This window comes from Drosophila teissieri, chromosome X (genome assembly GCF_016746235.2).
Source record: "Drosophila teissieri strain GT53w chromosome X, Prin_Dtei_1.1, whole genome shotgun sequence".
Taxonomy (NCBI): domain Eukaryota; kingdom Metazoa; phylum Arthropoda; class Insecta; order Diptera; family Drosophilidae; genus Drosophila; species Drosophila teissieri.
Genome location: NC_053034.1, coordinates 3326183 through 3343278, shown reverse-complemented (window position 1 = coordinate 3343278; position 17096 = coordinate 3326183). Strand labels below are relative to the sequence as shown.

The 17096-nt window shown below is 43.5% G+C and overlaps 1 protein-coding gene across 7 annotated transcripts in view; it reads left to right on the top strand.

The window, feature by feature from the left end:
- The window catches only part of LOC122623588 (small conductance calcium-activated potassium channel protein), a 57190-nt gene that overhangs the window by 6111 nt on the left and 33983 nt on the right, over positions 1 to 17096 (top strand). For 6 of the 7 annotated variants that reach the window (XR_006326412.1, XM_043802823.1, XM_043802821.1 and 3 more), the window contains exon 3: positions 6072 to 7292. Coding sequence is in view for 6 of the 7 variants with exons in the window: in XM_043802823.1 (XP_043658758.1) it covers positions 6072 to 7292 (1221 nt within the window). In the remaining variant the exon portion in view is untranslated. Of the gene's footprint in view, positions 1 to 6071; positions 7293 to 12508; positions 12986 to 17096 lie in introns of those variants that run through there. The other variant, XM_043802824.1, reaches the window with a different exon arrangement.

Genomic DNA, 17096 nt, shown 5'->3' with positions numbered 1-17096 from the left:
GTCTATATAAGCATGTACACACAAAGGCACACAGTTGCGGACAGGATAATAGCAGTGCAAATTAACCTTTGTCGTGTGTCCACAATTTCAGCGCATATTGCCTGAATATCAAAACAAAACAATTGGCTTCTTTGGTTTGGTAATTATAGTTGGTTTTCCTTCTTTTTGTGTGGCAAAAAGAACATCCAGCTATTGATACTAAGCTATTTTAGCTATGTTTCAAATCATATTATATATATATTATATTCTAATAAGTTTCCAATGGTAGGCAGGCTTGCAAACACACTTTTCTTACCTTACTACTTTCCCCATGGCTGTACCTGTGTGCATATGCTGAGTGTATATACGCACTCAATTAGAAGGGAAAATGTGGAAAATGGTTGAATCGTTTATGACTCAGCATAGTGCCGCAGTACCGCCCACCGCCCACCGACCGACCGCCCGCCCGCATTTGGCCATTAAAAATGTTCAGGCATGTGTAATTGTTTTACACACAAGATGCCCAAGATATTGAGCTCGGGCGGTACCAGGGAAGGGGGGAAAGGGGGAGGGGGGATTTGGAGTGTGTGTTTGATGTCTATATGGTGTGCATATGCATAAGTACAAGTCTTTGGAATGTAGATGTGGGCATATCGCTGCCATCTAACTTGACAGGTGCCGACAACTTTCGGATAGCAATGCCAATTCTTGTCAAAAACAATTTCTTTTTGCATACGGCTGTTCAGTTACGGATTCTCAGTCGGTCGGGATTTACGCAAAAACTCCCCCCTCTCACCACCCCCCTCTACTTTATATATGGCCTAAATATAGCGGTAGGCCTGACACACGATTGTAAGTAGGGTTTTCCCGTCGCCGTTGATGGATTCATTAACTTGGCTTGGACGTGGCTTTGCTTGGCTTGGATTGGCTTGGTTTGCTCCTTTTTTTTTGTTGTTTCGCTGCTGTCCATCATCTATTGTGAGTTTGCCTGTTCTTTGGACACTTTGTGATGGACTTTTGGCCCGGGGTGTTGCCGGCATAAGTCAGACCCATATCGAAAATGTCAGGATTCGCAACTGCTTTTTGGGGCTATCCCCCGACAAGTAGATTGTGTTGTCAGGCTGCCAGCGATGGAGGAGCAGGAGCAGGAGCAGGAGCAGGAGTTGGAGCAGCTCTAGGCAAGTGTTTCAATCAATTCAAGTTGCGACAAAGTCCAGGACTGCAGCTAAAGTGGCTTAACATCCTTTTGTCCTGCCTTCAGCAGTGTGGCAAACTGATAAACTCACATAGTCACATAGAGAGGTCTTAAAGTGTGCCATCAACTTATAGTACTTACTTACTATATATGTATATAGTACCTTCTTAATCTTAAGAATTCCAGCTAAGAATGGAATATCTGACCAGCCAACACTGTTTGGTGCAGCAACTTTGGCCAAGATTCAACTGCAGCCCAAACATTTCCATTTCGCCGTGCTAAAACTGTCAAAAGTCAAAGTTAGAAGCCAAACTGGGATTAGAAGCCAGTTTGGGGAACGGTAAGCGTAGAGATTTCCAGGGAAAGCTATCAGGGTCCGGTTTCGTAATCGTAATCCCAGGGTTTCCGTGCAATTAGAGGGTGACCCCTCAACTTTGGCCAGCCTGTGGCATCCTTTCTATTATTTTTGCCCCCCCCATATTTTTCACTCGTTTTTCGTTACTCGAAAAAAAACGAAAAAAAAATGTGAACACACGGCTTTTGACGAATGCAACGAGGTCGTCGTTGTTGTTGTTGTTCAGGTGAGTTGTTTTTTGTTCTTCCTTTTCGGGGGGAGGGAGGGGGGTCATAATGTTTTGTGTGGGACTCCTGGCACAGGATAAAACAGGGCCAAGTTAACGATTTTCCTCCTCGTTTTTTTCGTTTTTTTGTTTTTATTTTGTGTGCCCTGCAAATGAAATTTATGTAGAGGGTCCTGGCTCCTGGTGCCGGCATAAAAAAGCCAAAGGACTCGGGCACTCGTCCACTCGGCCACTCGGCACTCTGCCCCTGATTTTGAGTTGTGCAATAAATTTTTATCTGTACATGCGAACGTCGGCCCGTCCTGGTTACCACCAGTCACCAGTTACCAGTCACCAGTAACCAGTCAGGAGCTGGACGTGAATGCGAGTCCTGCGGATTGAAGGGTTTCCAGTTCGGCCAAGCCCAACCCAGAACAGCCAGTTGGCCATTAAACAACGCTGTCAGGTCTCAATGGCCGCAGCCTGAAACCAGAAAACCTGAAGCGGCCATTACACAATAGAATTCTTCTGGCCGTGTCGCCTCAACTTATTTGTATTGCCCTCGATTCAGTGATGACTCGCCTCCGAGTAACTGACCAACTGAAGCGAAAGAAAACTCTAAATGAAAATCGCATTAAAACGCTGTCATTCTGCCACTGGAAAACTAGAGATCCGCTTTAAATGTCAATCTCTCACGCTGATGTAACTCACTGCGAGTATCTAAGCGAGTTAATAGGGCACACAATTGGCACTTAATTACGGCACAACCAGCATTTCCACTCCACTGAAAGCCAAACAATTGATGAATTGAATAAGAGCCAAAGCGACAGCACTACGCGATGGTAGTTCGAGGTACTGGGTCCTGGGTCCTGGGTCCTTGGTCCTTTTGGCTTTATTGTTATTGGCCAAGCTGCGTTGCGGGCCATGTTTTAACGCTGAGTGCCGCATGACATCTGGGTCACCTGGGGCTGGCTGAGGCATGGTGCTCCGCTCCATAGATGCGTTCTTGATTCTATACTTATACGATGCCCATTTCGGAGGCGAGGTGCTTCCTCTGACCATCGATGGGGACATGGACATTCACACGCGGCCATCGCCGCCTTGCTTGTGTGTCCTTTTGACATCGGTTCCATTGGATTTACGGACTGTACGATGTACAGTGCGTCCCCCCAGCTGTAAGGCGATTGATGGCTTAATGCCCCCGTGTTGTGGTGTTGTAATAAGGGGACACCCACAAGCCCACATTGGATTACTGTGATTTGTTATGCTAAGCAATCGAATTTGATTGGCTATTGAACAGGGCAAACGTAAATTATCAATTTAAGTAGGTGAGCTTATGGTGGCCATTGTATATTTTCGTGATAAAGCCAAGTTATTGATTGAATAAAGTGCCGGAATGGGTAGTTTTAGCTGCTTACATGCTACATGCTACAAATTGAAACTTTAACAACTTACCACAAGTTGCCCGAATTTTCTAATTAACTTGTACTTTTAATTTGATTTGTTTGCTAGCTTCTTTGGCTTGTACTATTAGTAATGGTTCTCATAATCTGCCGAAATCAGCGTTCAATTTATAAATATTTATGAGGCGTTTATCGCCGGGCAATCCAAATGAATTACACAGCTGAGCCGCACTGTACGTGCCTGTTTGCAATGAAGCAATCACTTTAATGGTGCGATTAAAATTTCATCAGTTCTACTCAACGAACGAAATCGAATTAAAGCGTGGCGCATCGCAAGACGAGATGTTTATCAATTATTCCCAGACTCATCTATGAATGTGTTTTTCTGCTGACTCAGTCCTATTGGGTTTTCCCACATCTTTCTCCTTTGACCAACTGACTGACTGAGTGACTGGCTGACTGACTGACTGACAAATCAATCAATAGCCAATGGAACGAGGTATTTATAGAATATCCCATCAAGGGAGGTCCATAAACAATTGAATTCATTTGCGGCCCCAAATTGCTATTGCATTTTGCGCCAAGAGAAAGAAATTTTAACCCAATTTGAGGCAAGAAAACCCCCCGCCCCCCTTCCATGCCTCATCCCGCCCGTCCCTTTTGTATCTCCGCTCGTATTTTTAGCCAGTGGCGTTCGCGAGAGGGGGGCTGTAAAATGTGCGCTATAAAGTGAACTTCCTGTTCAACTAAAAATTATGCATAGATCATTGTTACCACAGACTTTGCAATGATCTTTGGTGCTATAGCCCCCATCCCCCCGGCGAACTCCTGCGTACGCCACTGCCTAGTATCCACAGTATCTGTATCTATGGCATTCCGCCTGGCACGGACTCCTCGGATATGGTCTATGGGCTACTGGGGCCCCCAACTATTATTAGCGGCACGCTCGACATGCAAACGTATAATGGATTCGGAAATGCGAGTATATGCGATGATGATTGTGTGTGTGTGTGTGTGTGCATGCACATGTGGGCCATACAATGTCGGGAATGTAGGATATATACGGATATATATGGCCAGGCCAGAACGGTTAGCTTCGCCAGCCAGTCAGCCAGTCAGCCAGTCAGTCATCCAGCTGAATTCATTGCTCTGCAGGTGTTCACATTTTCACATTTTTCGTCCAGCTCCCCGAAATGTCCTTTTGTCCTATTCCAGCGGTGTGCCCGCAACGAACACTGTAAGAAAATGCTGGCAATTACTGCTATCAATCTTTCAAACCTTTGCTTGTACTTTACTATCTATCTTATTGAGACGTTGCATATATTTAAATATATTAAAAGGTGATAAAGAAGAACTAACACACTTTATTTGTAGTTAGTTAGTTTGATTTTTTTCAAGTATACTTCACCGCAAGCAGCGCTTGAATAATTTACAGCACTCGTTCGTATTTATAGTTGAATTATTGATATTCATTTGTTACGTTTTTCAGATTTGTTTCAAATATTTCGTTCGCTTTTCCGAGGTTTCTCCTCGACCCCCTCTCTATTCTTGTTCCGCATGTGTGACTTGCGGTCAACGAGCTTTCCCGCATTTCCCCCATTTCCCGCTTTTCCCCCATTTTTCCCACTTTTCCCACTAGCACAAGTGTGTGCGCTGGCTTTGAAGCTTTTGTGGCTTATCAGTTCTTTGTCAACGAGGTACAAGTTCTGGCAAATAGTTTTCCCGGAAAGCTCGGCCACAGCTTTCGAACCCGTCCCACATTTCCCACATTTCCCACATTTCATTTTCCATTTCCATTTTCTTTACGGGTTCTTAAGCCGCTCCTTTGTCTTTTTCGTGCATTCAATGCACGTGCCCCGATTCCTGCGATTTCCTTCGACTTTCTGACTTTCGGACTTTCTGCTTTTTTTTTTTTACCTTGGCTTTAACTTTGTTGAAGATAAGTTGATTGTTTAATATCCAGAATGGTTTTCCTTCGTCTAATGCTACTTACCTAAAAGCGCTGCATCTGCGGATTCTCGGAAAACGGCTATTTCCATTTGGCCAAAATGCGGATTTTTTTCTTAGCGGGTTTTTTCTTCTACCTTGGTCAAATGAAGTCGCTCAGCCAAAGATTGCTGCAGACAACCTAATCTACCAGCGCAATTAACTTGTTGAAGGCTTTTAAAAATGATGACAAAAATGTGATATTTTCTATCGGCGTTTTCGCCATAACTTGGCCAAAAAAGGTGGCAGAGCTAAAATGAAGACTGTTTTGTGTTGCTAATAAACATAACTGACTATCCCTATCACTACTTTTATGATTCTGGGAAAAAAAAAATTGACAAATTTTCGCATATTTTGTAAGGGGTACCATCATCAAAATTTGCAAAAAATGGCCAAAAAATAGAATTGCCTTTCAAGGACACCGTTCGATTGGGAATTGAAATACGAGCCCAACGAGATATGACATTCCATATTGAGACAAGTATTTTGAATGTTATGGTCAAAGAACGGACTATTTTGTGACTGAAATTCGGAAAATGACTTCTGCCCAAAATAAAGATATTTTATGGGCATTTTTATCATAACTAGGCTAAAAATGATCATAAAGATGAAAGGAAAACTGTTTTGAGCAGATAATTGCCAATACTAACCATTTCTGTCACTTCTGGAGACAATATTTTTTTTCGAATTTTTGCATTTTTTGTAAGGGGTAACATCATCAAAATTTGCAAAAAATAAAAATGTTCAAATTTGAGTGCAGATCGATGGGGACTCGAAAACGAGTTCAGTGAGATATTACACCCCATATTTGGATAATTATTTCAAAAGTTTTTGCCAAATACTGATTATTTATACAACAACATAAGATAGAGTTACACCTTTAATTTGCATAATAAGTTTTTGATGACCGATGTACTGATGAAACTCTGTTTGTTTCCCATTCCACAGATGTCAATTCAGAAGCTAAACGACACCACCAACTCGGGCTACGTGAGTTCCGAGGAGACGGACTCGCTGCTGGTGAGCAGCTCGAATCCATCGAAGGGCGGCGGTCGGACGGCTCTGCTCCGCCAGGTGAAGAGTAGCTCCACAAATGGGCCAACGACGGGGGCGTCCACCTCATCCTCGGGATCGGTATCGGTGTCGGTATCGGGCGGGGGCGGTGGATCCGGTTCCGGTTCCGGTGGCGGCTCAGCATCAGGCTCAGCAGCCGGGGCTTCCAAGCCAACGCTAATGCGTCAGGATCGCACTTCCACCTACCTGACCAGTCCGCAGCAGTCGCAGCATGCGAGGATGGGCTCCGAGGAGAGTATGCGCGGTGGCAGCGCTGCCGCCGGCCATGACGAGGATGTGGAACAGGGCCTGGTCCGCAGCAGCATAGTGCCTGATATCGAAGTACACGAAGAGGACCAAGAACAACACAGCCAACAGGCAACGATGACCAATAATCAATTGCAACAGCAGCAGCAGCAGCAGCAGCAGCAGCAGCAACAGCAACCGACCATATCAATTATGAATTTAAGCCTCAAGCCCGGCGATAGCCACAGTCACAGCCATAGCCACAGCTCCAGTCCGGGCAGTCATCCCAATTTGGGCACCTCATCATATCAGAATCTGGCCTCGAGCATACCGCCCAGCGTGCCCAGTCGCTGCCGGGCGTGCCGCAATTGCAGCCGACGTGCTTCCACCACGCCCACCACGCTGATCGATCGCTCCGCCTCCCGCGACAGTGTGAAAAGTGCCTTCCAGCAGGGCAATCTCAGCGGCTCCATGGCCATTTGCATATCAAACTCGGCCCTGCCCCAGCAGCAGCAGCAGCAGCAGCAACAGTATCACCTGCAACAGCAACAGCACTACCAGTTGCAGCAACACCATCTGCATCAGCAGCATCTGCAGCAGCAACAGCAGCAGCAGCAGGTGCCGCCCGTGCTAATCACATCATCGCCAACGAACGGATCACGGATAATACGGCAAAGCTCGCAGCCGGAATCGAGCAGTACGGCCATTTGCTGTGGCCCCCATTCCGCCTGCGTCGGCCACGCCCACTCGCACTCGCACACGGTGCCGAATGTCTCGCTGAAGCAACTGCGCGAGAGCTCCGGCGATGGAATCGCCGGCATTGCAGCCGACTCCCTGCGGATCAATGGGGGCATGCGGCCCTTCAAGCAGGTGAGAATCAGTGGGTTTACCCCAACAGCCCATGCAAAATGAGAGCCCCATTTCCCCAGGGCATCGTTTTTTTTCTCGTAACAAGGCGACCCACACTCGAAAAAATACACAAATACACCCTTTTGTATTTCAAATAGTTGTACAAATGATTGAAAAACTGAACAAGGAAACGGCAGAGTTTTAAAGTGACCAGACCTGCAAAGTAAGCACTGGCATTCTTTGCAGGCTGGTCACATTAAAGCAGCTTACTAATTTCAAGGGTGGAGTTTTTTTTCGAGTGCCCTTGTACATATTTCATGTACATAAGCCATCTGCAATCGCCCAACTCATAAATGTCAAAGTGGACGCCACCCCAATGTAACCTTTAGCGCTCTATGTATTATATACAAGTATATAGTAACTCAACTCAGTATATCCCTTCTCTATACATAAGTATATACCCATAAATTGGATGTTTTATGGCCACCATCGCACTCGATGTTCTATGTTTATACCAACCATTTCCAGATCCTGCGTTGTACCAAATGTATAGCTTGGCTTGAAGGCCGGTCGAATCTTCTTCTAGCCTCAAGTTAAATATTAAAGTGTAACAATTAAAAAGGTTTTAAAACCTTAAGGGACCAGACCTGCTGAGTGCTGCTGAATTTATTGTATCTTTAAGCTTTAAGCTTAATACACTTTTATTACTTATGGAAACTATCAAGAGTTCGCTACATTTCCTAGATGTTAAAACTTATCACCGCCAATAACTCATCTTCATAAACACAAGATGTTTTTATGTTCAGTTCGGATTTCTTTATTTATGTTACAGATGTGTTCTAATAATCATAAAACGCGGGCAGTTTGTGATTTGCTTACATTGTTGCTGTTGTTCTTTCGGTTTGTTTTCGTTGAATTTATATCTTTCTCTTGTTTTGGCCATTTAACGTTTTTCGCGCGCTAAAATCCAATTAGTGAAAATCAATATTGCTCATACGCCGCGTTGGCTCAACAATTATTTTCTTCATTTGCCCGCTTGGCCTCCTTCAATCTCATTTCGTTGCCCCCACATATACATACATACATATGTATAAATATATGTATATTTGTATATTTATTTATTTTGTTCTCCCTCGCTTTCGCATTACTTTCGGTGGGCATAATTAAAAATTTTGTTTACACGCCATTCGATCGAAGGGGCATGGAAAAGAGAAAATGGAAAATGAATATGGGCTCCTAGTAGGTGGGCCTAAGAGCATTTAGCATTTTAGCATTTTACCAGTTTACCATTTAATGGAGAATATCCGACAAACGCAATTAAGACAGTTCTTTCCTGCAGTCTGCAAATAGATTATTCATGTGGCAATTGAATTGTTAAGTGCTGCGGAATATACCATTCCTAGTCGCTCTATCTATATCTTTCATCTCCCTGTTATAATTAATATCAATTTACGCCCAACGTGTCTGAACTTTTGCCGTCCATAAATATCTCAAAAAAAAACTGGAAGGAAATATATAGACATAGATGGGGAAAAAATGATATAGCTTCTTCCTTCATGCTGGCAGTGACCTTACCATGATTGATGAATTTGTTCACTCTTTGACATTTGCCGTCGCGTTTTCCTATTTTCTTCTTCTGCAAGTACCCCGGTTAGCGCCCCCATACTATATTTAATTTTCTTTTCTTTTTTGTACTTTTTTGTGTGTTTTTTTTGTACTTTTTTTATTCAGTCTTTGGAGATAATTGCGCTGGGTTCGCTGGCAGACACTGTCGGCAAATAGTCAGGGGGATAAGAAGTGGGTAAAACGTTTATGGAAGCTTCGGGGCAAGAGAGCTTTTCGTTTCGGTTGTTTTCAAAAAAGTAGCGGTAAAGCGGTAAAGATAGCGAAAGTAATGGTAAATCCTCCACGTTTAACGGCTGCCCATGCAAATGGCCAAAAGCTTTTGAGCCACATTTAACACGTATAAAGAAGGCAACAAACAATTTGTACAAGTACGAGTATATATGCAATTCCCCTGCGGTCATCTCTTTACATTTAACCCCCTCGCTTTCGGGAGCTTTTTCGCTTAGCTTTACCCGCATAAGGGTTAAGTTGCAAGGCGAAAGCTTCAATGTATTTCAAGTTTTCAATTGTCTTCGTTTTCCCGTTTTTCCGCTTTTCCGCTATTCTGCTTTTCCATTTGCGTTGACCCCACCATTGTTGTTGTTTGTATTGTTTTTGTTTTGTTTTGAAAAGCTCTCTATTTAATTATGCAACATGCAATGAACTTTTCATCCATTCGGCACTCTTTCCCATACGTGTAAAATCCCCCAGGATCACACGCGTGTCGAGAAGGGCCGTTATTACTTGTCAGGCATATGGCCAACACACATATATGATTACTTTCTTACTTGAAATACCCGTTGGTGCATCAATAATACTATCGTACTTTATAATAGACTTTTCGCCGTTTCATCATTACATCTCATGCATATCATAAATATTTCATCACTTTCTCGCCTATATGTATGTATGGTATCTTTATAGTCGAACTTCCCCTAGTAAGTAACACCAACTATGTAGTTTCGACTGTATCCTAACATTTATATACCTTTATCTAACTTTATGTACAGTGCGTTGCGAAAGGCAAAGATGGATTTAATATATCATTGCATTAGCTGAGTAAGCGAAACAAGCCTGTCACTTTTGCAACGCACTGTACGCGTAGGACTCTCGGCCGATCTATGTCTAGGTATCTTCAATCGCTTAAAACCAATCAGAACCCGTTCCTATGCCTAATATATACCTATATTCCCCCCACTTTGAACGTAACCCCAACTGTTAGCCCCCAATCCGAATGTAGCTTAGCTTAGTTAACTAACTAGGATACTCTTAACAATCTGTACTAATCGCTGTCGCATCAATCTCGCAATCTCTCCAGGGCGTTCTTCTAATGCCTCGCACCTTGTCCGAAAGCCGAAAGTTGCGCCTTCGAAGGGCCTTCACCGAGGCCACTAACGAAACACTTCAATGCTCCAAAATGGTATTTAACAAAAAAACAAAACCAAAAAAAAAAAAACAAGCAAAAAAAATGTAAAACTACAAAACAAACCCCATTTGCCGAAACTAACAATTTTGTTTTATGTGTGTACATAAATATTTAGAATGAACCAACGTAGTTCCAAAGTTCCAAAAACAAAACCAACAAAAAAAAAACCCAATTACCAATTATAAACCAAAAGTTCATTTTCAATGGCACCGCTCTGACCTTGCCGCCCTTCCAGCGGTCAAGTAGCTTGTTATCGATAACATAATGCATTATGCTGCAAAATGCTAAATGCCTCCCCGTGCAATCGTTATGCGTTTTGGCATTTGTTTCTTCCTAGTTTGCACTGCGTCCATGTCCATTCTCAATTTACCTCCAACCCCCGCCCCCTAGAATTCTCGCAAACAGCCTTACAAAATAAAACTCAAAAATACCCGTTTCAAAACCGTTTTGAGCATTTTGGCCGCTTGTAGCGCAAGTTTACATTTCCGCATCCCATACGCTCGCATCCACTTCCAAATCCGCTTCAGCATCCCGGCATCCCGTACGACTTTGCATCCGTTCTTGAATGTAGACCCGTAGTTCCATATATCACCCTTAATTAGCTATAATTTAAGAAATATCGATGATTTATCGACGCAGGTAAGCTGTAGTTGCAAATGTTTCGATTTCTTTTGCACCGATTGTTGTTATTTGTGATGAACGCACCGATTGATTGCTGATATACTGATAATATGATACTAAGTATTTTATGTAATACTTGTACGAGTATATAGGGTATTTTTATAGTTTAGCATTTGTGTTTTTCTTGGGGCTAGCAGCAATTAAGTGCCGAGCGGAAGCATTTAATATTTCCCGCAGTAAAAGCTGCAACATTTTCATTTCCATGACGTCGACGCGATCAGGTGTTCCCCCCTCAGTCACTTTTCCGCCGATTTTCCGCCGATTTTCCACCGATTTTCCACCAGCGTGTATCTCACTCGTCGCTCTCCGAAACAGTCTCTCTCATCTGGGCCATCCACCTGCTGCCTTTTGTCCACTTGGCTTCCACGATCCACAGTTGCACGCGTGCTGGTCGAAAAATGTGTGCCTCATAATCGATATTATCACTGATTCATAGGGTTTTTTTTTTCTGTGCGAAACAAATTTTGGGTCGCAAGATACGATAGTTTTGGGATTGATACATGCTTGTGCATTATTGAAGAACTGAAAATATCAGCTGCTAATGGGCATATCCAAGTCGATACCCAAGTTCTGGCACATTAATGCTCTTTGCTGTTCCGATATATTGGCGGAACAAGAAGGCCGGAGCGCACCAGATTGTAATATAAATAAAACTTTTGGTGGGCAGGCCATTTGTGCGGCGTCTTCGATAGGGATCGCTCTCGAATTTTTGGGATCTTGGGAGCTCTGGGTCTCTGTTCATTTTCCAGATCGCTAGCGGATCGCATCATATCGAATCGGGTCGGATCGGATCGGATCGGATCGGTCAATATTATAATGGACGTGAACGGCTTGTGGAAATGGTGAATTGTGTCTGCTTCCCCAATCTGTTTACATTCTGGACAATTACGCAGTCGAAAGTCGAAATACGGCTGGCCAGAAATAATTTCAATTCCAATCAATATCCCATCAAAACCTCACGGATTTTCATCTGTGGCGCTTCGTGTTTCTTGTTGCAGCAAAGAGAATCCTTTTCTTTTGCTCCTTTTTTTTTTGCTGTGTATATGTGTGTGTTTCGTTTGTTGACAATGCGATTTTGTGGCTGGAAAATTGTGATAAATTATGTGTTCCACGAAGAAAATGTATAAATCATTGTTTAAACAGTGCGGTTTTAACCTGTAACCAGACCGGCAAGGTCTGAGAATCGCTAATTAAAATAAACATTGTACATGTTTTCTGGAAAATCTTTTAATTATAATTAAGGCAACATGTTTGTGTGCGCCTGTAAATTTCTTGAAAACAAAAACATTTGCTTTCAATTGAAAAAACAAAAGCAGTGAATTTTCCAAAACACGAACCTCAATATCCGGTTCTAAAAATCAACTTCAAGGTTACTCCTTTGCATTCAAGGATGTAAAGGCACAAAGCCAAGCAGTGCCAGTAATAAGTAAAATAGATCCTTAAAAGGCAAAATCAACTTGGATACCCAAGTTTCTGATTTCTTTGGAGTCGCAAAACAACTTTTTGGATCTTGGAGGAGCAGAGCATGTCGCCGGCCTTCTGCATGGATAACGATTGCAATCAGAGTGCTCTCTACCAGAAATGCCATGCCACGCCTCCGCCGCCGCCCATGCCGCTCGTACCGCCCATGCCGCTCGTACCGCCCATGCCGCTCGCACCGCCCATGCCGCTCGTACCGCCCATGCCGCCCGTGCCGCCCGTGCCGCCCATGGTCGTGTCGACGTCATCAACTCCATCGGCCAGCCCCTCCATGACGCCCTCGCCCACCCCCTCGCGGTCACCGTCGCTGACGGTGATGATGACGTCGCCGCAGGCGCTACAACCGTTACAGCCGCAAGTGCCGCAAACACAAATGTCGCAACCGCTGAACACGGCCGCTGCGTTGATGACGCGAACGGGCAGCGTTGGTGGCGCCACGAGTGCCGCCCGCAGGAACTCCCTTTGGCTGGAAACGCTGCGCAGCACACGCAAGCTGTCCTACGCCAATGAGCGACCCATTCTGGTAAGGCTACACTCGACAAAATATGGGGGGGAGTTTCGCAGCAAAAGCATGACAATTTAACAGATGCTTGCCAAAGGTCAATAACAAACTGAAATAGAAAGTTTCTGAAACCATCTAAAATTGTGCTTAAAAGTATGCTACGAAATATTTCTAACCGTAACACATGGCGTATACGTGTTATTTTATTGCAATAAAATTGCGCATACGACACGTGGTACATTTTCTTTTACACTTCACACTTGTAGTGGCAAATTCAAATTCCGGTTTAATGGTGGTTTAATGCTAAACAAACTTAAGGCTTCAGTTTTTTCGCGCAGTGTGCTCAAAAAACAATGACGTAGCTAGCTTATCTGCTGGCCATTTGTATGCCCATTTCCATTCGCCAATTCGTCGGCGGTATCCACGTGTCTGTTGTGCTTCAGAATCCAAGCTACGATATATAAAAATAAATAAATCGCTAGCGTTCCCCCTTCCGCCATTGCCGTCTCTTTTCCGCCACTAGTGCGCTCTCTTTCTACTGTCGCTGAACGCTTCGAAGTTATTTTCAACCAAAGCATCTGCAGAACAAAACAAAAACAAAAACAAAGCGCAGACACACGATGGAACTCTTGGGGAATAGGTTTGGGTCACGAAACTTTTGTACCCTGCAAAAAGTGTCGAAACTTTTGCCGAATTTTCACAGCACTGGCAAATGTCGGTGGTTTTACTCAAGCAAATACAGCCAATGGGAATTGAATATAGAGAATCTTTTGTTCCAAAGATTGCAGCTAACTAAAAAAACAAGGAATGGCAGCGTTTTCAGCAATTCAAAACTTTGCAAAGTCGCTCAATCTCAAGCGGAAGTTTGTGAATTATGTAGCACAAATTACGGCCAATTTCAACTGCATATCACCATTTCTTCATATGCTCATTAAAATTTGAATTTCTTAGATACTAGAATCGATTTAAGTGCTAGTACTCAGCGGAAATGAAGTCTACAATATTTAATAACCACTTTCAAACAGTTTAATTTTCCGCACACCGCGTATACAATATTCTAAATATAGAAGTCATATTTAGATGCTGTACAATGCCGACGCGAATGACCAATTGAAAACACCCTTATGGCACAGATAATGGCAGGATATTATTATTTTTCTGTTTTGAGGAGCAATAACACAAAACAAATGTGGGAACTAGGCACATCAACAAAAGCGGCTGACAGAACAGAAGGGGCGGGTCTGTTGAAAGGGAAAATTGGGGGGAATGGGGATCCATCCATTCGACTATTCCATCATCATCATTCGAAACACAAGAAAAACGCCCATAAAGACATAAAGTTCGCTCAAGTGCTTGGATCGTATCGCCCGATTCAGGCGTCTGTATCTAATGCTTTGATATATTGTTTACAAGGCAGCCGATTTGGATGTCGATTTGAATTTAGGATTCGAATTGGAATTGGAATTGGATAACGATCGCATCAGCCTCATTGCTATAATAATAATGTGGATTCAGGGTCATAGTTTTCGGCTTACAGATAGTCCATAAAACGGGCAACTGTTTTATTTTCTTGGTTACATATCGCGCATATATAGTACTGCTTTGATATACGACCTAGCCGATTGAACAGGCAATTCCGGCGCAGTTTAAACAATGCCAATCGCCACGTAATTAATGGCATATGAGCAATGAAAGAACGTAATCCTCGGCGGAAAAACCGGGCCTTTAGATCGTGCACATGAATTATAGATACACCAAATACCCCATATATGTACACACATATGTATGTGCATGCACTATATCCACTTTAGCCTATGTAAATGGGCGGAACGACACATGCGTGAATATTTAGATGATGATAAATATTATATATATGCAGTCCCAATGGGTATTACGGCGTGTCATCTGAAATATTTAAGGCATTTGCTTTGCGACTTTTGACTTGACGTCCATATGTCTGCATTTCGAGGACTTCCAATCGACCAAGAGTCAACTTGTTGTGTTGTGTGTTGCTTTTACTTTGTCAGCGGGTAAGTCGGTTCTCCATTACCCATTACCGGCCATCCACTATCCACTATCCACTAACCATTACCCATTACCCACTATCCATTCCCTGTTCTCCACTCGACTGTGAACAATGTTGGCCCAGGTGGCCTCAATAGTCCAATAACTTATTGCCTCGGCATTATGTGGCGCAAAATAGTCGGGGAACTTTTTAAAATTTCATGATAATAGTCTTCGACCGCGACTGCAGTTTATATCTATATGTATATCTACTCGTATATATATATATATATTACATATATCCGTTTAGATGGATGTTCACGGCTATATATCTTAGCGAGTGCATGCACGATGTTTGCCCAAGTGTCCATCAATAAAATATGACAAGAGGCACTTGCAGCGAACTGTCCCCGAACCGTAAACCGTAAACCGTAAACAGTACACCGTCCGCCGTAAACTGAAAGCCGGACGATTGGATGGGTCTAAAATCGTCGCCGTCGTCGTCTAAAGGTCGCGCCATAGTCCGAGTCCAATTGTACAGCTGCTCTGAGTCATTTGCCAAGGCGTACGGCGTACGGTGTACGGCGTATGGTGTACGGCGTACGGCGTACGGCACATGTACGTGCTTCACCAGATGTCCGGCCTTTGAAGGAGTACACCTGTGCCGGTGCAGTGCCTCCGGCCATGTTGATCGATGATTCACTGCATCGGCGGATCTTGAACGGCTGAAAAGCGCCATTTGCGACATTCTAAGCTTTTTGTTGATTGGACAAAACAATCGATATCACTTTCGATAGATAATTTCGATGATATCGATCATTACGATAGACATATTTATGTACGAGTATTACTTCCGGATAGTTTTCTGCATGCATTTGTGGTGCCATTCATTGTACTTAAAAATGTATAAGCTCACAAGTTTGGGTTTCTATTCATAGAATTTGAAATCGCCAGTCAAAGACAACAATCGTAAGCGGCTTTTCATTGATCTCCATCTAAATTCGTGCTACGCAAACTGCATTTCCTTGTGAGTCAGCATGGGCATTGAGCTAACGCTCAAGATGGATTCAATCCTGGCCATCCTGTCGATGACCCAATCCCCCCTCCCCCCCGCAGTTGCTGTATTGAAAATAAGAAAGTGGCCGAGGGGAAGGTGCCGGAATGGCAAATGGCTGACAAATGCATAAAGTTTTCATTTCAATGAATTATTCAAAATCCGACATGACAACATTTTGACTATCTGTCGTTTGCGTTGACATTTCCATTTGATATCTGGGTCGACGATTGTGCAAACGGAGTGGGTGGGGGGGGGATATGAGCCCGTCAAGCGGAGGGGTACCGAGGAATTAGGTGCGATGTCCTATGTGCACGTTAATGTCATCCTCAAGTGATGGACACTCGAGACAATTGCCGTTGGAGCTGCACAAAATGCATTAATTTATTTAAATGAGTGGTGCCTTAATAAGGCTTTGTAGTGCTATATGGATGAAGTGGCTTGGGGTTGCCTTAGAATCCCACGTAAGGGATTCCGGTTGCTGGTTGTTGATTGTTTTGTGCTGGCAAGCAAAGCAGCTTAGGTGCACTGCGGCAAAAAATGGGGATTACACTTCCTACTACCGATTTTATTTAAAAAATAATGAAATGAATATATATAACATGTATATATTTAAATAGAATATTTACAAAAGAAATTCCAATGAAAATGTTCCATGGGTATGAGTGCAAATTGAAAGGGGCTCGCTGCCAATTAGAAGGCATAAGCAGAAAAATGCAATAAGGTGCGAATTACTCCATCGTTTTGAATTTCTCCATCGCTGTTGTGATGCCTTATGATTTCGCATGCGGAATTAAAGGCTTAAAGATTTTCTGGAATAATGAAGGAAAGGAGTGGGTGGAGTTCTGGGGAGACTTCAAGGATGGCCAGAATGTTCAGGGGGATGTGCGTTGCTATGGCATCAACTTCGGTTGCTAGGCCAATTCATTTGTCAGTTCATCAGCGCCGAAGAATGCATTCGCGTATCTGTGAGAGTGTTACTCAAGTGTATGTGTGTGCCAGTGCTGGCGTATCTGTGTGATGTATGTGTGTGTGTGCTGGTGCGTGAAGGAGGGCCTACAGTCAAGCCCCTCT